Source organism: Podarcis gaigeae, assembly GCF_964106915.1.
Source record: "Podarcis gaigeae genome assembly, chromosome: 1".
Classification (NCBI taxonomy): domain Eukaryota; kingdom Metazoa; phylum Chordata; class Lepidosauria; order Squamata; family Lacertidae; genus Podarcis; species Podarcis gaigeae.
In genome coordinates, this window is record NC_139678.1 from 97,660,714 (window position 1) to 97,684,439 (window position 23,726).

Sequence of the window (23,726 nt, forward strand, 5' to 3'; positions counted from 1 at the left end):
GTTTTGCCTCAGCTAGAGGTGGTGTACCTTGTTCTTCCCTCTCAATTTCATCCTTGCCACAGCCCTGTGATGTAGGTTAGGTTAAGAGACTAGCCATAGGTGAGCTCTACAAGCGGGCTTCATGGCTGGGTGGGGATTCTCGCAGCGCAAGGTTGTCCCCTGTTTATACTACTAACCTTAGAATTGAAAACAGTGCCTCTCTCTTAATTCAGAATGACTCTTCTACATTTTTTGACCCTTTTTAGTACCATGGATGTCAGCTGGGATTTTTTGTTTTATGTCAGTGTTCTTTTTTAAAAATTCAACTGTAAAAATTCAATAGAATGTGCAAATCAATCGAAGGAGATTTTTTTTAAAAAAGCATAACTGTAACTTCAGTGTTTGAAGTTAATACAGATGCTAACTTCCTGCTGTGGTTTGAGAGAGAGTTTCTCCTACAAGTTGCAGAGATCTCAGAAGCCACAGTAACTTGGAGCAGGACTTTTAGTGTGGCTGCCTCTGTTCTGTGGAACAGCATTACTGATGATCTACGACAGGCACCCACTATCAGCTCTTTCCAGGGGGCAAACCTGAAGACGTTTTTGTTTCAACAGGCTTTCTCAGCTGGATAAATGTGTCTTTGTCATAAATGCCTAGTTTTCGTCTTGTATCAAATGCATTTGCTGTTTTTGTGTGTGTGTTTTTAAACTGTTGTGTAAATGAGTGAACTGACCTCTTGGTTCTTCAGCTGAAAGTGCAGACAAGTCAGTAGTGAGTCTTTTCCCCTTTTGATCAAATGCTGTACTGCGCAAACCCAAGAGAAAGGCACGTCTGCTCCTGGAAGAGAACTGTCAGTTAACGTTCTGCCCACCACAGTAGCTGCTGCTCTTGTGCTCTTAGAGATTTACAGCCACAAATTTATGACTGAGCCTGAAGTCTCAGCTCCCTAGTTTTTCTTTTTCTTTTTCCTTTTCCCCCTGCCTTCCCTCATTTCTCAACTTCTCTTTGCCCTTTACACACACAGACAGAATTCTTGGCTGAAGGAGAAAACATACCATCCCCCAAAAGAAGAAAGACATTTTAGCAGTAGAACTTTGAATTTGTCCCTTTCTTGCCTTCACCCCACCCAGAGTGAAAACAGGAATTGTATACTGACTTAGTCATGTTCATTAATTTCAGTTTGTCTTCTCTGAGTAAAACTTCACCACCCAAGTTCTTTGGATAGATAGCTCAGTTGGTTAGAGCGAGGTACTGATAATGCCAAGGTTGCAGGTTTGATCCCTGTATGGGACAGCTGCATATTCCTGCATTGCAGGGGGGTTGGACTAGATGATCCTCGGGATCCCTTCCAACTCTGCAATTCTATGAACTTGATTGCTCATCATTTGGTGCTGACTGTTGAATGAACTTTTCTGTAAAGTATTGTGTGTGCTGATATGCTAATATTACCGTATTTTTCGCTCTATAAGACACACTTTCCCCCTCCTAAAAAGTAAGGGGAAATGTGTGTGAGTCTTATGGAGTGAATGCAGGCTGGAGGCTCTGCTCAGCACTCCCTGCGCTGCGATCCCGCTTGCTGCCCTGGCTTCTGGCTTAGCCGCATGCAGCCTCTTCCAGGCAGGGGGAGCCTTCATCCCGCTGCCCGGGAGAGGCTGAGCGTGGCTGTCCCATAAGCCAGAACAGCAAGAGGCTATCTCAGAAGCCAGATCCCACTTGCTGTTCTGGCTTCTGGGATTCATAATTTTTTCCCCCTTGTTTTCCTCCTGCAAAAACTAGGTGCGTCTTATGGTCTGGTGCATCTTATAGAGCAAAAAATATGGTAGATTTCTCTGAGTTGGCTCACATGCAAACCACCACTTGATTCTGCAGTCATCAGTAAAGCTTGAGTTGACTGAAACTCTGCAATACCCTGAGACTATTTGTGTAATTTGGATTTACTTTGAGTGAAATGTGCTACAGTGCTAGCATATTTAACTGGAGGAAGCACAAGCCCACTATCATTTATTCAGGAGAATCCCCAGTGGTTCCCACCAAACATAGATCTCAGAGTGACTGCAGAACAGAGGATTCCCCCTCAGGGACAAATGAGTCACATTAATGCATTCCTAATTAATACTCTGGAATCAGTGTCGTATCTGATGGTCATATCTGATGCAGGTAACAGCTCTTATTCTGCTATTGATTTATGTCTTAGAAGGAACAGATTCCCTTCAGCAAGCATACCTTTGCCTTAATTGAAGTAATTACTCTTGTTTGCATTTTCTGAGAAAACAAACCAGTTTCTTTCAGCAGGAACCTAGTTGCCTTTGCAAACACACAGATTGGTAGAATGCACTTTGTGACCATGCTGCACCTCTGTGGTGGGGAATTCAATTGCTCTAACTTATGACAACTAGTACCTGTGCCCTTTGTTATTTACATCACTTGTGTTTTCATTTGGGCCCCTGCAAAAGTTCTTTACAAATTCAAGCTGCTGCTTTGTGATAAACCCTAACCTTCCATCTCCATTGTCTGCAATTGTTGGGGGGGGGGGGTATGTCTAGGAATCTTGCCCATGTTCTCCCTTGTCAACATGCGCTGACCCTGTGGATCACTATGGGAGCCATCTCTTTTTCTTCAGTTCTAGCTAGCATTCCTCCTTGCCTCACATTCCCATTAAACAGATAAATGCATCAATTTCCTTTTGCTGTTCATTACTTGCATCTCCAGGACTGGATTCAAAGGTGTCTTTTGTGAGTAGAAGAGCACTACCACTTGTTAAAGGCAGCCTGGTTGATTTCTCTCTCCACTACAGCCACCCGCATCTCATCTAATGCTGTTCTGGAGGGTCCACTTACCATCAGAAGAAGCTTCTGGGGACACAGTGGGCTATATAAGTTCTACTGCAGAAGCAAAGGTTGATTGCTCTTCTGTGGCTCGTTGCTGAGACTACCAGTTCAGGTGCTTCTGGCAAGAGATAACCAGACATATTAATTGGGAACATGTAGAGGGAAATGTTGTTCTGGGCCATTTATTGCCGCCTATGTTTAAAGTTTCTAAAAAATTTACCCAAATGACCAGATCTTTCCCAGCTTGACTCTTCAGATTATTCTGTAAATCTTTTTAACCTTCCAAAGTGTCAGGTACCATGTGAATAAAATAGTAGAGTGTGATTGCCTCAAAGTCATATGGGTTGTTGCCATCACCAATCCACATATAATACAAATCCATCCACACCATTCAAAATAATGTTAAAGTCAAATTCCTGTTGTCCAACTTAAAGAATGCATTTCAGGAGATAAATATGCAAGATTCCTATATGAAGCGTTCTCCCTACTCCCCCCCCCAAAAAATATCGCTGCTACCATTGAAGGCATGCATTTGGGGTTGGGGCTGGGGACTGCCCCATCTGAAATAACTGAAATAATAATTCTGTTGTTCTTTGATTGTCTAAATGCATACTTCTATAGGAAATCAGTTTATCATTGTGGAAGCAGGGAAAAAATATTTTAATCTTGCTGAATAGTGCATTTCCCATCTTGAAAAAAACTTCCCATAACATTTTTTTTGGGTTAAAGATTACATCAATAGCACATGGAATCAACTGGCAGGTAACAGGTTTTTAAATGTCACAGCCGCAACATGACCCAGATTAGGCTTGCCTGAACTCATTAGAATCAATGTGTTTGAAGCACGGCAAAATCGGTATAGGATTTTGACTTCTGAATTTATTCCAAATGTTTGTGAATGGTGTCATAAAACAACTCTCCTGATTTCAACCAACTCTTTCACTATAAAGGATCTGAAACAGACATTTTAAAAGAACTCTATATATTACTCAACAAGTCTCTTGTTAGCCACTCAGATACAAGGGCTGGTTAGTGTATTGAATAGCTGCATATCAGTCTGGAGTTGCATAGCTTGGTGCCCTCTATCACTGTAAACCTATGAACCTCAGATGAAGGACATTTAATAAACAAGGAGTGTAACAGTACTGGGTACTTGATAGTGGAGAGTGAATTGGCTTTGTAAATTACCTGGTGTGAGGTTCTGGAAGACACCAGTGTCATGTTACAGGGAACCAGGCAGAGGGCCTTCTCTGTAGGGCCACCCTCCCGGTGGAATGTCCTCCCTTTAGGGTAAGGAGATAAATAACTATACAACTTTTAGAAGATATATGAAGGGAGCCCTGTATAGGGAGGTTTTCAATGTTTGATGTTTTATTATGTTTTTATATGTGTTGGAAGCTGCCCAGAGTGGCTGGGGCAACCCAGCCAGATGGGTGGGATATAAATAAAACTATTATTTTTTATTTTTTATTTTATTTTTTATTATATTTTACAAGTTGTGCTTGGACAGGATAAAGCACATCTAAATGCAGACATCTATCAGATACATTGTTAATAAATCTAGATATCTGTTCTAGCACTGTAATGAATAGCATGTTTATTGGCAAATTTTCTATCTTGCCCTTCATTGTAAACGATCACAGGTGAGGTTGCAACACTTAATTGATTGGACTATGCCAATTTGTTAAAGTTGGAACAAAATCCACTGTATTGTTTTGTACAATTGCGTGTTTTTTTTTTGGGGGGGGGAGGGTGGAATGGAGAACATTGAAGAACCCTGCAGCCACAGAAGTAGTTTGACGAAGGAAGGATATCTGAGACATTCCACAGCTTTTCTGTAGGTGATATGTAAGAGCAGGGAGACAAAGCAGAAAACTGTAGAAACAAAGGGACAGGCTCCCCATGTCTCTGTAAGCAATAGATGTGTTATTTCTATTTCTCAGAAACAGAACAAATGTGCCTTCGTACACACTACCAATAATATGCAGTGTTCAGAAATGCCTACCCATGAGATTTAATGCAGCTGACCCTCAAGACTGGGTGTACTTTGTATATGGATTGAATATTAATTAGTAGCAATGTGAACATCAAGGGTATGTGCTCTGCATAGTGCTAATAAATCTGTCAGTACCCCTCATCAGAGCTATACAAGTGCATTAGAAGACTAATGACAGGACTCCACCATGCATGGCTGTTATCCCATTTGCTGATATTAAACAGAATGTGGGGAATACCTTTTGTAGGCCAGCCAGCTTGTAGGAGCAATATGCTTGCATCAGTGGCTCCCTCCCACTTTGGCTTGCACAGCAGGGGCTGTCATTCCATTCAAACCGCAGCTTCCCAAAACTTAATCTACAGCTGCTTCCAGCACACAGAAGGCAGCTTCCAGTACAGAGGCAGCTTCTATTATAACCAAGGAAAACATCTTTTTGAAAAAACTCCTGCTGATTCTTTGGGGGCCTGAGGTTTTCCTCTTGAAATAGAACAGAGATGAATGAAAAATTACATGCGACTTAATCTGTTCCTTCCAGGGTTGTTATATTTCTCAACCTTCATTGTTAACTTAGAGCCATAATGATATTTGTAGGATCCTATAATTGGAGGGAGTTGTGGCTACACATCCCCTTGTTGATAACAGGAAGAGGATTCATATCTAAATCCTCAAGCTATTTTAGCCATCAAATCCTACAATAAGCTATTTCAGTGGGTTAGTGATACTACTGAAAGTCAGTGTGGCGTGGTTGTTGGACAAGGACCAGGAGACCCAGGTTCAGATAAGGAAAGCTTATTGGGTGATCTTGGGCCAGTCAGTACCTCTCAGCCTAACATACCTTACAGAATTATTATGAAGATAAGACAGGATAGATTAATGTATGCAGCCCTTTGCTCTTTGGTGGAAGAGTGGCATATAAATATAATACACAATAATTTTTTCTCTGTGTGTGCTCTGTAAAGGTATTGTAAGGGAATAAACCTGTTTAAAGCTTCCTAGATATGGATGTGTTCAGTGGATATTTCTGTTCATTATTTGGAGTGGAGTTGGAAGCATTGTCCATTTTGCAGTATGTAGGTATGAGAGTATGGCATTCTTATTGAAGAAAGGTGTAAGGTTGAATACACACAGTTCATTAGTCTCTGGTTTTCACATCTTTGTTAAAGGAAGTAGCAGAGAGAGTGACAAGATGCACAGAGGCAAGGGCTCCTGTCCCTTTAACAGTTGCTCAGAGAGAGAGAGAGAGAGAGAGAGAGAGAGAGAAATGAAATTCAATGGAAGAAGGAACTTTGCAGTCAAGTTTTGTCTTGTAGGGGAAGCTGTTAAAATTTCCTCTTCCATATAGCAGTTAAAAGTATAGGAGCTCTGCCTTCCTTTTCATGTGGCTATAATAGGTAAATTCATTGAATTGCTAATACAGTTTGGGTTTTTCTTGCTGCATCTAAATTTACAAGCCCTGTTGAGATCAATGGGAGTTCTGCACTGGTAACTGTAAAGCGTTGCTGACTTAATCAATCTTAGAAGAAGTGAAAAATGGTGCTTCACATTCTCAATATATTAAAAGTACTAAAAGAGATGAACAAGGGACCTTTCTGCCTGATGCTAATCCTGGCCAGGGCATTTAGCTGAGAAATAAAATAACTGATGTGAGTCAACATGGTTTAATTGAAAATGCTTTTGCCAAACATCCTGTTATTCCTTTGTGGCGAGATTAACAGTCTGCTTGATAAAGGCATTTGTGATGTAATATTACACCCTCAATTAAAAGGAGGTATTATATAGAACACAATCAGGGTTCACATTGTATGGATTAAAATTATCTTTTGTACAGCTGTGAATAGAGATACCAGTTAACAACACAGTGTATAGCCAAGGTTAATTTCTTAGTTCAACATTGTTCTACTATCTACTGTTGTAATGACATTATAAATTGTTTGCTGAAAAAGTTTTTACTGTTAACCATATGACAGCTGCTGAAGAAAAGCCCGTGAAATGGAGGGAGTGCAGGGTAGTTAAACCTATCTGGTAAATTATCAATTGCAAGCAAATTAATACCATTTGAAGGAAGACGATAAATTTGATACCAAATTCATCCTGTGTCCATGAGGAAGCAAGTCTGCTCTGTCTTGTTGGCTCACCACTGCCCACTTGCTCATTTTGAGTTGCTGCCATATTGCCAAAGGAGCCAAGGAGGTTGATGAATGTGCGTGATGGTCCAAAAACCACAAAGTCTGTAAGTACTTGGCTGGAATAAAAATTAAGACAAGTGACATGACCAGATGAAGAATTAATATTTGTATTCAGTTAATATTTACACCCCACCTTTCTTCCATCATGGAACCCAAGGCAGCTCTCTCATGCACTGGAGGCTGAACCATTAGGGTGCATAGAGCACGGCCTCACCAGTCTCAAGTCTGTCCTCAGCCAGCCCTCATCAGCCAGTCTTCTTACTTACAGCCAGTCCAGGGGGTCAGGGTGGCCATGGTTGTCAGCTTTCTCCTCTTTTCTATTAGTGTAGCATTTTAGGAGGAGGATGGTGGAGAAAATGAGAATAAGTTGGCACTGCCTGTTATCAGCTTGGCCTCTGACTACTGTTGGCCTCTCTGCTTTCTGCCCTGCCAGTCCAAATGGACACTAGCCACAAATGCGTCCAGGCATTGACCAGACCCCACTGCCTTGAAACCTTTAACAGGGGAATGTTTTTGTTCAATCAGTAACAACTGCTACAAATATTACTACAAATATTTCAATGTAAACAATTACTATTATTATTATTTATTCATTTTGTTGCCTCTTTTATAGTTTTAAGAGGGGTGGAATCTCCAAGAAGTTTACAACACATTAAAACATCAAATGAATCACTCCAGAACAAAACATTAAGAGAAGAAAGTCAAATATAAAGTATACATTCAAAGCAACATGATTAACAGGAAACTAAAATATTAGCTTAAAGATTTCAAAATAAAACATTACAAGGTCAGCAATAGCATAAATTATTAATGCAGCAAAGTTAACAACACTAACAAAAACTATTTTAAACATTTCAGATAAAAATATTGCTAAATTAAGTTCGATACTAAATGTGCATTTAAAACAGCATAAATAGGAAAAGAATAAAATATTATATGTACAGAACATATAAGCTTCTGTTGCTGCCAATGGTGGTGCATGGTGGGCAGTGGCTATGGAAGCCTCAGGCTCAGTGACCTGGGTCTGCATTCAAAGACAGCCAAGATAGTCTTTGGCATCTTCAGCGCCCTCAGCTGTTGCAGTTGGAGTCAGTGAGGGCCCTGCTCTCCCATGCCAGGTGGAAAAAGCCCTGCACGCCAGGGAGCAGGGTTTCCAGGTCTCTCACTCAAAATGATGTCAACTTGGGTTTGAGACCAGGACGTTACCTATTACAGGGAAGGGCCAGGTTTCCTCACTTAGTAGAAAGTAAATCCCATGTAATTTTGTTGATGGGACTGGTTCATGTATCTTGTGCCTAATCTGAATTTCCTCCAAAGCTTCTCTTGCTTGAGAGCATAATGGGATTTTGGTTTTGTGGGCCATGCCAATTCAAACAAATATGGTTAGCTCTAGTAATCTGAGCATTAGTTTCCAAGATCTTGAGAACAAGGTCAGCTTTCGGCACCACCTCTCCACCCCCATAATATGATGATGATGATGATAGTGCTCAGCATCTGGCTAGGTTCTACTGCCACATAATAACTAGGTTTTAACTCCACTGTTAGAGGGAAAATCCTTCTGAATGCCACTTGCTAGAAGCTGCAGATGGGGAGAGAGCTCTTGGTCACTGTGAGAACAGATTGCTGGACTAGATGGGTCTTGCAATGATTTTGCAAAGTTTTTTGCAGATAAAATCGCTCAGATTCGGGAAGAAGTAGACTCCACCGTGGGAGCAGGGCCAGGGCGGGAGAGTGCTAGAGTTCTGTCTAGTCAAGTTGAGTGGGATCAATTCCAATCTGTTACCTCCGAGGATGTGGACAGGCTGCTTGGACGAGTGAAACCAACCACCTGTCTCCTGGATCCTTGCCCATCCTGGCTTATAAAAGCTAGCCGGGAAGGACTGGGCGATGGGCTTTGTGGGGTGGTGAATGCTTCCCTCCGTGAGGGAGCCTTCCCAGACCCGCTGAAAGAGGCAGTTATTAAACCGCTTCTTAAAAAACCATCTTTAGATGCGGCCACGATGGCCAACTATCGCCCAGTCTCAAATCTTCCATTCTTGGGCAAGGTGATTGAGCGAGCGGTTGCCGAACAACTCCAGGCACACCTGGAAGAAGCGGACCATTTGGATCCCTTCCAGTCGGGATTCAGGCCTCATCATGGGACTGAAACTGCCTTGGTCGCACTGGTTGATGATCTCTGGCGGGCTAGGGACAAAGGTGAGAGCTGTTTCCTAGTTCTGCTGGATCTCTCAGCGGCGTTTGATACCATCGACCATAACATCCTTCTGGACCGTCTTGAGGGGCTGGGAGCTGGGGGCACTGTCATACAGTGGTTCCGCTCCTTCCTCCTGGGCCATGTTCAGAAAGTGGTGGTGGGGGATGAGAGACCCCATGGCTCTCACTTGTGGGGTGCCTCAGGGTTCTGTCCTCTCCCCCATGCTTTTCAACATTTACATGCAGCCGCTGGGAGAGATCATCAGGAGGTTTGGGCTGGGTGTTCATCAGTATGCGGATGATACCCGGGTCTACCTCTCTTTTAAATCAGAACCAGTGAGGGCGGTGAAGGTCCTGTGTGAGTGTCTGGAGGTGGTTGGGGGATGGATGGCGGCTAACAGATTGAGGTTGAATCCTGACAAGACAGAAGTACTGTTTTTGGGGGACAGGAGGCGGGCAGGTGTGGAGGATTCCCTGGTCCTGAATGGGGTAACTGTGCCCCTGAAGGACCAGGTGCGTAGCCTGGGAGTCATTTTGGACTCACAGCTGTCCATGGAGGCACAGGTCAAATCTGTGTCCAGGGCAGCTGTTTACCAGCTCCATCTGGTACGTAGGCTGAGACCCTATCTGCCTGCGGACTGTCTCACCAGAGTGGTGCATGCTCTGGTTATCTCCCACTTGGACTACTGCAATGCACTCTACGTGGGGCTACCTTTGAAGGTGACTCGGAAACTACAACTAATCCAGAATGTGGCAGCTAGACTGGTGACTGGGAGCGGCCGCCGAGACCATATAACACCGGTCTTGAAAGACCTACATTGACTCCCAGTATGTTTCCGAGCACAATTCAAAGTGTTGGTGCTGACCTTTAAAGCCCTAAACGGCCTCGGTCCAGTATACCTGAAGGAGCGTCTCCACCCCCATCATTCTGCCCGGACGCTGAGGTCCAGCGCCGAGGGCCTTCTGGCGGTTCCCTCATTGCGAGAAGCAAAGCTACAGGGAACCAGGCAGAGGGCCTTCTCGGTAGTGGCGCCCGCCCTGTGGAACGCCCTTCCAGCAGATGTCAAAGCGATAAACAACTACCTGACATTCAGAAGACATCTTAAGGTAGCCCTGTTCAGGGAAGTTTTTAACGTGTGATATTTTACTGTATTTTTGGTTTTTATGGAAGCCGCCCAGAGTGGCTGGGGAGGCCCAGCCAGATGGGCGGGGTATAAATAATAAATTATTATTATTATTTGGACACATCCAGCAAACACTTCCTATGTTCTTTCTTCCTTGCTATCTGTGGTTACCTAACCATCATCTAAATAGTTTAGAGAAGAGGTTTGTGTGAGAGGGGTAGAGAGAGAATCTTTATAATGGATAAAAATGAGCAGGTTGGATCTGTGAACGGAAAGTGATTAGCTCTGTGTTTCCATTTTATCCAACCCCCCCCCCCCATGTTTATAAATAGTGTTTTGCAAAACATCCTAATATGTATTCAGCTATTATTTAAGTTAATGGAGGGCTTTATTTTATGGTTTCTTCCTTCATATTGTTAGACAAGGTAATGGGATTTTATAAGCATGTTCATAATGCAGTGTTCTATGTAGCCATCTCAGAATTGATTATCCATTAACTACTGATTAAAAAATACCCTCCAGACAAATTGGAAATAGAACGGACTTTTTATTTTGAGTCAGCAGCATCTGTCCATGACGATAAAAGCACAACAACTCAGAGCTTTCTTCTAAGTGTCAGACTGTCAGGCTAGAACGTGATCATATGGAGAGAGGCTGGAGTTGTGCCAACAGTACTTATGCTAGACGTCAACTACAAATATTCAGCCAAAGTGAACTGGGATGATCTTGAAGAACAGTAATAGCAGCTGCCTAAAGTAATTCTCCAGACTGGCGGTAATGAAATCATGATTTGCTGCTATTATGTCTGGTAGTTGCTGTCTATTCCAAGAATTAATCCATGCTTTTAAAAGGCATATCACTTGAATCCCATACAAGAGCTGTGTAATGCGTTTTTACTTTTTGTGGATGATCCATCTTTGGTGGATGGAAGTGAAGAAACAGATATTTCTTTTAATAAAATGCTAATGAGTGCAGTTAGTAACTAGCAGCAAAAGCAATGTATTCATTCCCTTGCCCCCGGGGTTCTGTCTCTAGTATGAATTGCATGTTGCAGCTTAGACAGTACCTGCCTAAAATGAATCCAGGTATTGAATTAATAATTTAATCTGTATCCCACAGAAATGAATGGGACTTAAGTTCGTAATGTGTAACTTAAATCTAATTGATTTCAGTGGAAACTAAGTGAAACCTATTGGATGCAAACCACTGTGTGTATACAGTAACACACACACACACGCACACAGAGAGAGAGAGAGGGGGGGGGGGGACTGGCTTCCAAACTTGAATGAACTGTGGAATGGTGAGCTGTTGACAAAATGTCAAACTGCAAACATGATTATAATTGCCATCCTTATTAAACTACATATTTTTAGGGCTGATGATGCCATTTTGTCCCCTAATATATGATCATTATCCAAACAGCTTGTTTTCCAATGTACATGTGCCCTGCATGTCAAAAGTGTGCGCAAATGTCATTGTGCCCTTGTGAGCGTAATTATTGTATAATTTTTTTACTCTGCGGGCATGAAAAGCAATTCGGCCTACACCACATAAAGCAAGTTGTAACTACTATTATGTGCTGGTTAACTGAATTAGATAAGGATTATGGGCTGACATCATAGTACTTTTCCCATCAAATAAAAAGCTTACAAATTAAAATATTGACTGCTTTAAAATATAGCTGCATTTACATTTCTTTTTAACTCAGGACTACTGATGATAGCTTTCCAGGCACACTATGATTTTATTATTTATTATGTTGCCAAACTTATGTTTAAAATTTCAATTTCTTTCTTTCTTTCTTTCTTTCTTTCCCAAGTCTGCCATTTTACTGCATCGCCCCTTTGTTTTGGGCTGTATACTATGGTGATGAATTATTTTCCCTATACTATTGTGACTTAATCAATCTCTGATCCCTCTCTGATCCCTCCTTTTACAAGGTGCTCTGTTAACAGGCTTGTAAATCCTATCTCATCCACCTTTTCACCTGAGAAGATCTTTAGCTACTTTAATTTACTGACTAATAATGGCAAATGGCGGGGCTGCAAGAGTGTAAACTGCACATGAATCAGCAATGTGAAGCTGTTCTGAAATGGATGGGGTGTAGTTCCTTACCTAGGGAACATAGGAAGGAGAACTAATGATGACTGGGCACAAATTAGGATTCAGGAGCAGCTGTTACTTAACAACCATTTTAAATGGTTCCTGTGGAGGGCAGGGCTACTCTGTCTTTTAGTGGTTGTATACAGCAGGTACTTTCTGGAGGTACAGTTTATCATGCAGGTATGAGAGAAGCCTCAAGTACTGGAGAGTCCTACAGGGATATTTTCCCAGTTGGATTACTGCAATGCATTACACATGGGGCTACCCACGAAGATGTCTTGGAAGCTTCTACAAGTACAGTGGTACCTCGGGTTACATACGCTTCAGGTTACATACGCTTCAGGTTACAGCTCTTCAGCTGGGTTTAATTCTTGCCGAGCAAATGTTGCAATTGCAGCTAACACAATTCATTCAATTCTCTGATTGTATCAATATGCAATTCAGTGGTACCTCGGGTTACATACGCTTCAGGTTACACCTCCGCTAACCCAGAAATAGTGCTTCAGGTTAAGAACTTTGCTTCAGGTTGAGGACAGAAATTGGGCTCTGGCGGCGCAGCAGCAGCAGGAGGCCCCATTAGCTAAAATGGTGCTTCAGGTTAAGAACAGTTTCAGGTTAAGAACGGACCTCTGGAATGAATTCAGTACTTAACCTGAGGTACCACTGTATAGAATATGACTGTAAGTCCCTCATTCATTGGAACTTGAGCCTGGATTATTTCAGAGGGGAGGGAGTTCCACAAGTTGAGCACCACTACAGAAAAGACCTTCCCTAGGTTGGTGCATAATGCACCTCAGCCAGCAGCGGCAAAATCAGTCTCAAGAAATGGGCATGTCTGTGTCAAAGCAGGTTTTCCTTTGCATGTGCACAACCCAAATTTTTTAGACCTTTCGATGCCAACATTGTGGGTGCCTGCCCCAAAGTCCTGCTCATAACGCCCTACTGCCATTGACCTGAGGCTGAGAAACCCTAAGGATTTGTGAAGCATGGCGTTCAAACACGGTGTGAATCCATTTCAATTCACTGTCAAATAACCCAAACAAGACTACTTCGGGACAATTGTTCAAAACCTAGGTCATCTAACAGAAGGTCCTCTCTGTGCAATGCTTCCACATTTTTTAAAATTGTTTTGACCACAACCCACAATGTTGCTTCTTCAGTGATGGGTGTGAGGTTTGTGATCATGCCTTTTAATCTTCTCATGCTTAAATGCACAAGGATTTATGTTAGCACTTCAGGTGGAGAAAGAAGGATTCTTGTATCACTGGGTATTTGTGCTTCCCTGCAGTACAGATCAAACTGAGGGTTTAGAGACTGTTGGTTTAATGTTACAAAGACACAGTTTCTCACTAGAAATGGCTCATTTGTCAGCAGGTTAAATTCCAGAGGGCTTTGCTTCATGTTTTGTTTTACTTTTTAGAAATGAATCTCACATGAGCATTTACCATTTCTGACAGCTGCTGAATGCTCCCTTCTGTGGATTTTCCCGGCATAAAAGAATCATTTGTTGTTGTTTCAAGTATCTCTTGTGGTCAGGGACATTTCTACTACTCCTCTGCTCGTGCTTACTGTTTGCATTCTTCCCCTTGCATTATCCCTAAATGAATACCTACTGCTTCTAACCTCTACCTAATGCCTCTAGCCCTCTACATTTGTTAAGTGTTTGATGGTTTGTTTGCCAGACACTCATATTTGCCATTTATAGCTTTAACAAAAGATAGAGAATGGTGTTATTCCTCATCGTGATGATGCTATATTTCCTAATTTTCTGACAATAAAAAGCTATCAAAGCAAAAGAAAAACCCCACGATTGATGCAAAGATATTGATGGTACTCAAAGATGCTTAGAGATTAATGAGTTATTATGCCTCGTGGCTCTGGCAGGGGGCTTTCTCTTGCTTGTTTGCCGAGACACAAACGATTGAATTGGGGGCCTTGTGTGTGCTATGTTTCTCTCCACAAAGGTGGTGCTGGTAGCCTGTTTTCCCCCCTCACTGAGCTTTTATGTGCAGTCCTCTCTCTCTCTCTCTCTCTCTCTCTTATACACAAGACTACTGGAAGAATTCATCCAGTGTTTTCAAGTGGGTTGCTGGCAGCTTGCCATTCTCACTTGACTCTATTTCTCCTTTCCATCTGAATAAGGTATGGTGGTTTTACCTTTGAATGGGTGCTTTGGATCAGTTTCGGCTGAAACTTAATCCAGACGAGAAGGAATTTTTCATGATGGGTGGTCTTAAAGTACAGGAGCCTCCTCATTCACGGGAGGGTTACATTCCCAGGTACCACGAGTATACATGAATTGCGTATAGTGGGAAGCACCATGTTAAAAGCCTGTAAACGCCTTCTAAACCTTTGGAAACTGTTGAAACCGCCATTCCCAAACTCCAACTCTCTACAGGCCTTAAAGGTAAATGCAAAGGCTCTTGAGATTGCATTTGCCATTTTCCCACTCTTTTCTGTCCGTTTTTTCATCTTTTTGCAGTTTAAATCAATTGTACTTAATTACCGGTATTTCCCGGTAATACATGGTTGTGCATCAGTGTGGTGTAGTGGTTAAGAGCAGTGGACTCGTAATCTGGTGAACCGGGTTCGCTTCCCCGCACATGCAACTGCTGGGTGACCTAGGGCTAGTCACACTTCTTTGAAGTCTCTCATCCTCACCCACCTCACAGAGTGTTTGTTGTGGGGGAGGAAGGGAAAAGGAGATTGTTAGTCGATTTGAGACTCCTTCGGGTAGTGATAAAGCGGGATATCAAATCCAAACTCCTCTTCTTCATCATCATCAGTCGAACACGCATGGGTGTGGGTGTGCATGACATGATGATGTCACACGCACTAGACACCCATAACCTGGGGACCAAGTCGGCTCTCCTGATAGCAGCTATTTTATAATTGGCATCCCCAGGACTCCCTCAAAGTTCAAAATGTGCCCACTATCTCAAAAATGTTGGTGACTTTTGCAATAGGGCAGTTAGGGCACTGTGCCATCAACTTCAGCCTTCCCACTCCACCACTTTCTGCTCTCTTACTGACAAGTCAGATTGACAATGTCTGCCATTACCTCTGGCCCCATTTATGGTTGGTCTCCATGCATTCCACCCCACCAGTCTCAATGTGCACCAATACACCACTGAAATGTAGTATGATAAACTCTAGGTTCTCATAATCTCTGAAATAATAACACAAAAAGTCTGACTAGCTAGAGGGCAAAGGAAACAAGACACTTCCTATGGTGAATGGAGAGATTTCATTATGTATATAAACTGCAAAGACCGAGACAGGCGAGTTGCATCAAAATATCTGAGTTTGTGGACGACTTGGGGGAAAAAAGCCTTTTCTTGAATAAAAAGCAAGTCATCTGCATTTAAATATGTATTTCTAATGCATTTTATCTCAAAGTGCACATGCCTAAACTTCTGCATTAAAAGCACGTTTTGAGATAAAATATTTTGTAACTGTTTTGAGCCTGAGGACTATGTCAGAGCATTTTGGAAATGCAAGAGCTGGTGGATAGCTGTGTCCTGATCCACAGATTAAGATGGGAAATGTGGATCAGGCTAGTTCATATCACAATTTGCAAAGACGGAATCCCTCAAACATCCATACTGGGAGCAAGTGCTCCCTCAGACATACTGGGCCCAGGTTAAATAGCGCTTTAAGCAAGAAGAATCAGCATCTTGAAAACAGCACTGAAACCAACTGGAGGCATTCCTGCAATACTGATGTTATATGCTCTTTGTGACTATTGCTTATTGCTATCAGCAGTCTGGCTGTTACATTCTGGGCAAACTGTTTACAAATCGCCCTCATGAGAAGCCTCACATGCAGTAGCACATGACATCAATCCAGCGGTGCAGATGTACAGTATCTTCTCCCAGCAGCAGGCTATATAACCAGGAAACCTATTATTTGAATGCTGTAAGCACCCCGGTGGTTTGCTCCATTAGTTGTTTGCTTGAAATGAAGGAATGAACTTGTTGACACAGAGGCAACGTGTGTTTGAACATTGTAGTTCAAAAAATGTGTGTTCCCTCATTGGGTAACCATGCAAATACAAATCCTGGAGCATGGATGCAGATTTTTGTGCAGATTCTTTCTTTCTTTCTTTCTTTCTTTCTTTCTTTCTTTCTTTCTTTCTTTCTTTTAGAAAGGACATAATAACCAAACACATGCATAAGTGACGCAGACCAGAAACTACAGGTCCCAGGATTTTGGGGGGTGGCATTGGTGAAATCTACTTTAAAGGTAATGGTGTGTACACAGCCAGTGTGTGCAGGGTGTGTTTACTTCCCTCTTGCTACACCCCAATGCTTCTGAATATACAGAGACTACAATGGCACCATGGCTCTCCAGTAATTTCTTCCTACGAGAAAACTAATCCTGGATGTTTCTATTACTTGAAAATGAGAGGCTGTATTTATATAGTGAAGAAACCAAGGGAAAGCATGCAGACTGGTGATTGGCAGGAGTTTTTAGATTAGGACAGGATGCAGACTTGGGAGCTGAAGGCCTATATGTCTTTGTGAATCACTTCAATGCCAGCCCATAATTATGGCTTTTTGAAGCCACTGTTTCTTTTGGTTTTTAATAAATGTAAGCACATTCTTGTTCACTCTCTGCAGCTATTTCTGGTAATGGATCATGGATTTATGGAGAAAAACTGCTCATTACAGCCTTTTAAAGGATCTAATTAATTGCTAATTACCAAGCACTATTTAGTGGGAAGATCTGGAGCTTTCTACTCTGTTTAAACTACGGAAGTGGAAATTTGGTGGCGCAATGAGGCATCATAGATTAGTTTGCTGCTGTGTTTAACAGCGAATGTCAAGAGGCACTGAGAACCCATCAGAATAAATTCTATATGTTTGTTATAGTTTCTTTTAAAAACAGAATAGAAAAGATTAGGTTTTTTTGTGGGGACGAGAAGGAATAAGTTAAACATACGTATGCATTTTGCATTTTGGCTTCAGCGCTATCAGCCTGTCCATGTGTCAGGAGTTGGAATCCATGATACGATGTCTGTCTGACGTGGACACACACAAGCAGATTTTGGCTATTTTTATATTATAAATTCTTCTTTGATGAGTCTTATTTTTATGTTCACTATGGCCTTGTTTATATTGGGGTGGGGAATAATATGTAGGAGTTGTTCCTTTGTGATTGTGTTGTACTCCCACTGAGAGGAGAAATGTGAGAAAGTGAGCATCTGTAAGGGGGCTAGACATGTGGATTATGATGACTTGTGTAGTCACAGCAACCCTTCTCTGCAAATTACTGTGGCTGCCCATATACATTGTTTACATGTGTGCTAATTATAATCACAAATCTTGTCTCTGAAACAAAAAGAACGAGGACAAAGGAGGCCTCTCAGGCAAAGCCAACCGTGAAATAAAAAAGTTAATAATAGAATAATAGAGTGGCAGAGTTGGAAGGGACCCTAAGGAGCATCTAGTCCAACCCCCTGCAATGCAGGAACATGTGGCCCTCTCATTGATTGGACCTGCAATCTTGGCATATGATCACCAAGTTCTAACCAACTGAGCTATCCATAGTATAGAACAGTTCGGTTGACTTCCACAGTCTTCAATAAGCAGAAATGCAGATTCACACACTATGTAACTGCTGTGGTACATATTCAGTAGGAGATGTTCAGTAGGGAGGTGATTAATGCCTCCTTGAAGGAGGCGGTGGAAAAACCACTCCTCAAGAAAACCTGGATTTGGAAATTTTAAATAATTACTGGCCGGTTGCCAATGTCTCCTTCTTGGGCAAGGTTTTGGAGTGGGTGTCTGCAGACCAGATCAGGCTCTGTTGAAGGAAACTGATTTTCTGGATCCATTTCAGTCTGGGTTTGGGCCCGGATGTTGCTCTGTCAGGAGAGAGACAGAGGAAATGTGTCCTTAATAATTCTCCTCAGCCTCTTGGTGGCTTTCAATACCATTGACCATGGTATCCTTCTGGAAGGGCTGTCCAAGTTGGGAGTGGGCAGCCCCACTTTGCGTTGGTTCCTGTACCACTTGGATGGTCATTTGCAGAGGGTGATGCTTTGGTTGTCAATTAGTTCCCAGGCCCAATTCAAAGTGCTATTTTTTTTTACCTGTAAAGCCTTAAAACGCCATCTCATGATGGTCTCTATCTTAAATCTATCTCATGATGGTCTGTTAGTGGTTAAACAATCCAATGCTTGGTGAAATTTGCTTCACAATGGTGGAAAGAGCTGACTTTGAAAGGATTAGAAAGTGAGGTCTTAATGATGCAGCAATTTTAGCTATTCATTTTATTTGTTATTCCTGTTTAAAAATTATTTTCTTAAACCTTTCAGAAATGAGTTTTGCATTGTGACTATATCATTTCTTTATAAATTTTGTTCTAATTCATTCAACACATTAAAAAAACTTTTTTATGTATAAATTGATATTAATTCTGCATGTGCCTCTAGGCCATTTTTACTTTTCAAATGAGTTTTTGTATATATTTCCCATTTTCCTGCTTATAATTGAAGATGCTAGAAGGTATATATGAAGAAGCTGAGAGAAAATTTGATTAATATATGTTAGCCTTTAAGAGAGGATAATTTTCTTTTTGTATGCAGAAGTACTAAATGCAACTTCTTTTCATGGTAGAATAATAAGTAAATGTACCTTTCATCACTTCTATGTTTGCCTGCATTTCTTTTATTTTTAGTGTTTAACTCACCTCAAATATCTCTAATGCTAAAAAACAGCAAATCACAATCAAAGTTGTGGGAGGCAAGGGTTTCTTATCTTCTCAATTTGATGCCATCCTGTTCTGACATACTGACAGTGGAGAACTATCTGTGTCTATTTGGAAGTAAATCCCTTTGAGTCCATTGGTGCTTACTCCCAGGCAACTCAGTATAGGATTGCATCTTGAGGTTATGCAAATTATTTCCTTCAGAGTCTCTGTATATCGGATCTTTTGATCAATCTATTATCAGAAGCTTATACAGTTCAAATACTTGGACATCTAGAAAATGTACTGTGAGGATATACCTACAATGGAGACTTCAGACGGTTTAACAAAGCCCTGAAAACCCTAGGAATTGTGTGTATGTATGTGTGGCTATCATGTTAATCAGACAAAATTTCCCAGCATTCTTTAAGAGAAGCCATGAAAGCTGTGGTATAGATGTTCTTTGGCTGAGGACCACTTTCCAACCAAAGTATGCACACATTCTCTGCCCGGTAGGCAGAGTTTTCCTGAAATTTTGGCATAAGTGAAATCTGAAAAGAATCTGGGCAAAACTTGAGGAAGGCTAAAGAGTTTTGATATGTGTTTTGTGGAAGACAGCCACGTGTCACTTGGGGAAAAGAATTTGATAGTTTGTGTCTTCTGACGTAATGCAGGTGTTGGCTACTTAAATGGTTTTAATGGGTCTGTACAGCTCTTTGGCATGGGTGTTAATGCTCAGCTCAAGGCCAGATAGAGAGGTCAGAAAGGGCATATTTGACCCCCTAGGCCTCATATTTCCTACCCTGACCCTCCTGGGTCAAAGGAAGAGAGTCAAAGAGGTCCAAAAGTTGGGTAGTGTTTAAGAAGACAGTGCACAGATAATTTATTCTGCTGGAATGTAAGAGAGTCTTCAACCGTTTTCTAGATTTCTCATGGGTTTACTTTTGGGCTTTGTATGCTAACAGACGGCAGTTTTATATCTAACCTGGTGGAAATATTACCTAGGTGGGTGTATTGAATGAATATAGGTTTAATCAATCCACTGGGCTCACTCTGCATCCAATAGAAAACTAATCCTCAGTGATGACAAAAACAAAACAATGCCCCTTTCCCTTTTGCTTTCACATTTTGTCCTGGATCCCTCTCAATTTGCGCTCATGACTACTCTGCATTTCTTCCCTCTTCCTTATTAGCAAATGTGACCAGGGCTCCATGAAAGAGCTGCCAAGAGATAATTATTCAGCAAAGATGGATGACCTACCTACTTCAGTAGATGCACATCAGGGGGAAACTTGGACAGACTTGAATAAAAGCTGAGTCAAAGCCAGCAGAATTCCAGTCTAAGCTCTTAAGATACTGTATTTTAAATGTGGGCTGAAATAAACAGATAGTGGTTTTATAGAATCATAGAGCTTGAAGCGACCATGAGGGGCATCTAGTCCAACCCCCTGCAATGCTCAAGGTGGGGCTTGAACGTACAACCCTGAAATTAAAGAGTCTCATGCTCTGCCAACTGAGCGATGTCTTAATATTCATTGCAAAACTGGTAGAAACAGGATCTATCAATTGCAAGGTTCAGACACAACCCCCACCACACCCCATTCTACAGGTGTGTGTATTTAAAAATAAATAGGTATATAGGGTTTTTAAAAAGAAGTTTTTCCCACAAATTGTGAAAACCGTGCAGAAGACAGCGCTGAAATGCAAGAAGCCTGGATTGGGTGTGTCTTGCTGGGCATAATTCCTTGCTTGCAGCTGTTTGTTCTGGTCTGTAGTTGCATTGTGTTTCCCCATCTTCTGTTAGTGAAGGATGGTGAATTTGAGAAACGGGGGTTTCTAAAGAGACGGAAATCATTTTACACATCAAGCCAGTTATTCCCTTCATAGATGCAAACTTTAACAAATTCTTTAAGATTTCCTTTCCTTTCCTTTTTTTAGGTCATTGGGGACGATGTATAGGTGATTGTGGTTCGGGCGGTGTTCAGAGCCGAGTAGTCTGGTGTGTTCATTCTGAAGGGTGGACAACCCATCATTCAAATTGTGAACAAAGTGACAGACCTGAAAGCCAGAGGAGCTGTTTTAAAATATGTGACTGGCATCTTGAACTCTTTGAGTGGGAAGTTTCAGAATGGCACCTGTGTGTTCTTGTTCCTTTTGCCCTTGGTGAAGTCAGACCAAGAACTTCGGCCTGTGTAACAGCCCAGCATGGATTACAACACAGAAAAGTACAATGTATACAGAAGTTGAACAGAACAGTAGTTGCGAATGAGATATGTGAATATTTTACCCCTCAGCCACCTATGGAACAAGCTTGCCTAATACCTTGCCCACGGGATTGTGTAGTGTCTGAGTTTTCCTCCTGGTCTGTATGTGGCAGACACTGTGGAAAGAGTTTACAACACAGAACCCGTTCTGTTATTGCGCCGCCACTCTATGGCGGAGCCAAATGCCCAAATCTAACTGAATCGAGGGTTTGCGATGTTTGGATGTCTTGTCCTCATGGGGAAGAGGAATATACGTACAGTCTTAAAGTTGGACCCTGGAGTAAGTGTCGGATGCCTCACCTTAAGGAAATGAATATGATTGGGAGAACTATGCTGGATTTTGGTTCCGAATCAACAGAACGAAGCACCTTCAAACTTCAAGTGGTGGAGAATTTCCAGAATTTTCATAGATCTAGGTCGCACTACAGTTCCAAGCCTTGGGATATAGAAATTGGTTATCAAACAAGGCAGGTGAGGTGTACGAGAAGTGATGGGAAGAATGCTATGCTGAGGTAAGAGATCAATTTCATTCCTAAGAGATGTATGCTTTAAAGGCTGCTAAACATATCTACTTCTCTAGTTTTGAATGTGCATTTTGCCATGTACAGTGTTTTGGTTTCATTCACATGTAGTCTCGTTTAGCACTAAAGTTTCATATGTTGAAGAGACAGTTTTGGTAGTGATGTATACATATAAACTACAATTTAAATGAGGTTTTATTTTGCTGATTTTCAACCAGCATTCAAGTTTTCTTCCATCAAAGGGAGCAGATAGTTATTTGTTTCCAGAGCTTCCATGGCTATTGAGAGCCAGTTCAGACATATGTAAGTCATCTAAAACCTGGAAGAAACATCTTTGTGGATGAAATAATTGCAGCCCAGCATAGGAGCCACCTCCTAGGGCCTGGGGGGTCTTCACCACCTCCAATAAAATATTTGAGAGGGCCTGCCATTCATATGGTGTGCAAACATCACTTCATGTGATTGACTATACAGGGCAGGGCTTACCTACCCCCCCCCCACATATTTTATTCAAGTTGGCACATCTTAAACCTAGTTAATGGCTCCCACTTTCAGTGGCAATTCACAGGCGCAGAATAGCTGGAACACATGCTGTTGTACTCACACATACTGCTGGGAATAAACTGCTACTTTCCGAGATGTTCTGTGTTCGGCACTCTTCCTTTCATGCTACTGAATCTCTGGTCAGACCAATCCATGAGAATAATTTCCATTATTACCATACAGGCCACATTAATCCTCCCATCATGGTGAGTGAGGTGGAGCAACACTGCTGTATTGTTGGCAGAGTATGCCTCAACAGGAAATCCTGAGGAAGAAAAAAAAAAACCATTCCATGTTCTTCTGGAACAGTTAAATGTAAAATATATTAGCACTGATATTTGGCTTGAGTTGGTGTGTGTGTCTATGATATGAAAAACATTAAAAGTTTTTGAAGTAATTGTGCTCATAAGTTTATCAGGCTGTTCCCAGTGTTTTCTCATAATCTGTAGTTCTCAATGGGTTGGTCATTGCATGTGAGGTGCATGTATTTTATTAATGTTGCTGAACATCTTGTACAACTACCGAAATAGCCTTTTAAGGACCTGCTGTTTATTATGCTATATCTTTTAAGGGGGCATTGGTTAGGTGAAAAGTTGATATTTTTTATTAGTTAGAGAAAGAGTACTTGGGTTCAAAGATATAGCTTGTCTTAATCTTGTTTGCACCAGTTGCACCAAGAGTTTCGGTAGTTGGCTTCAATATATACCAGTTAAACTTGCAACATGGTTCACAGATGGAAAAGAAACTGTTAAAATAGCTTCACCGGTTTACATTTTTTAAATTGGCGAGAAGTGCTAATGACACCATTTTCCTTTACCACATTGGGAGCAGGAATGTGGAAAGTTGTTTCTTTGGATCAGATATGGATGGTAGTAGTGTCATTTTTCTACTGGGGATTGGCATTCCCAGTGCAGTCCCTGGTAGAAAAAGACACTCCACTTGGGTTCTGTCCATGTCCATCCCTGATTCTGCGTCCTTTGCGTGATCCAGGGTCAGTTACCAGGCCTTGAAGCAATGGAATGGGAGGTAGCAGCAGCGGTGAGATTTGCTATACTGAGCTCAGCTGGGACCTGTCCATCCCATTTGCCTTGATACTAAGCTGCAAGCACTCAAACAGGGGCAATCACTTTTGTGGTCACCTCTGTTGGCATGTTCATGCCACCTAGTAATAGTGCCCCTCCTAATAATGTATCCAAATAAAATACCTGAAAGATCCTATTCAGATTTTCACATGGACCAAATATCAATTAAATTAGTTTTCCATCTGCAAAGCAGAAACAACCCTTTAGAACCTTT

The 23,726-nt window shown here is 41.7% G+C and overlaps 1 protein-coding gene across 10 annotated transcripts in view; it reads left to right on the plus strand.

Moving 5' to 3' along the window:
• THSD7B (thrombospondin type 1 domain containing 7B) overlaps positions 1–23,726 on the plus strand; it is a 603,973-nt gene that overhangs the window by 369,248 nt on the left and 210,999 nt on the right. For all 10 annotated transcript variants that reach the window (XM_083703772.1, XM_083703773.1, XM_083703769.1 and 7 more), the window contains one exon: positions 21,041–21,878. In XM_083703772.1, coding sequence (XP_083559898.1) covers positions 21,041–21,878 — 838 coding nt within the window. The remainder of the gene's footprint in view (positions 1–21,040; positions 21,879–23,726) is intronic.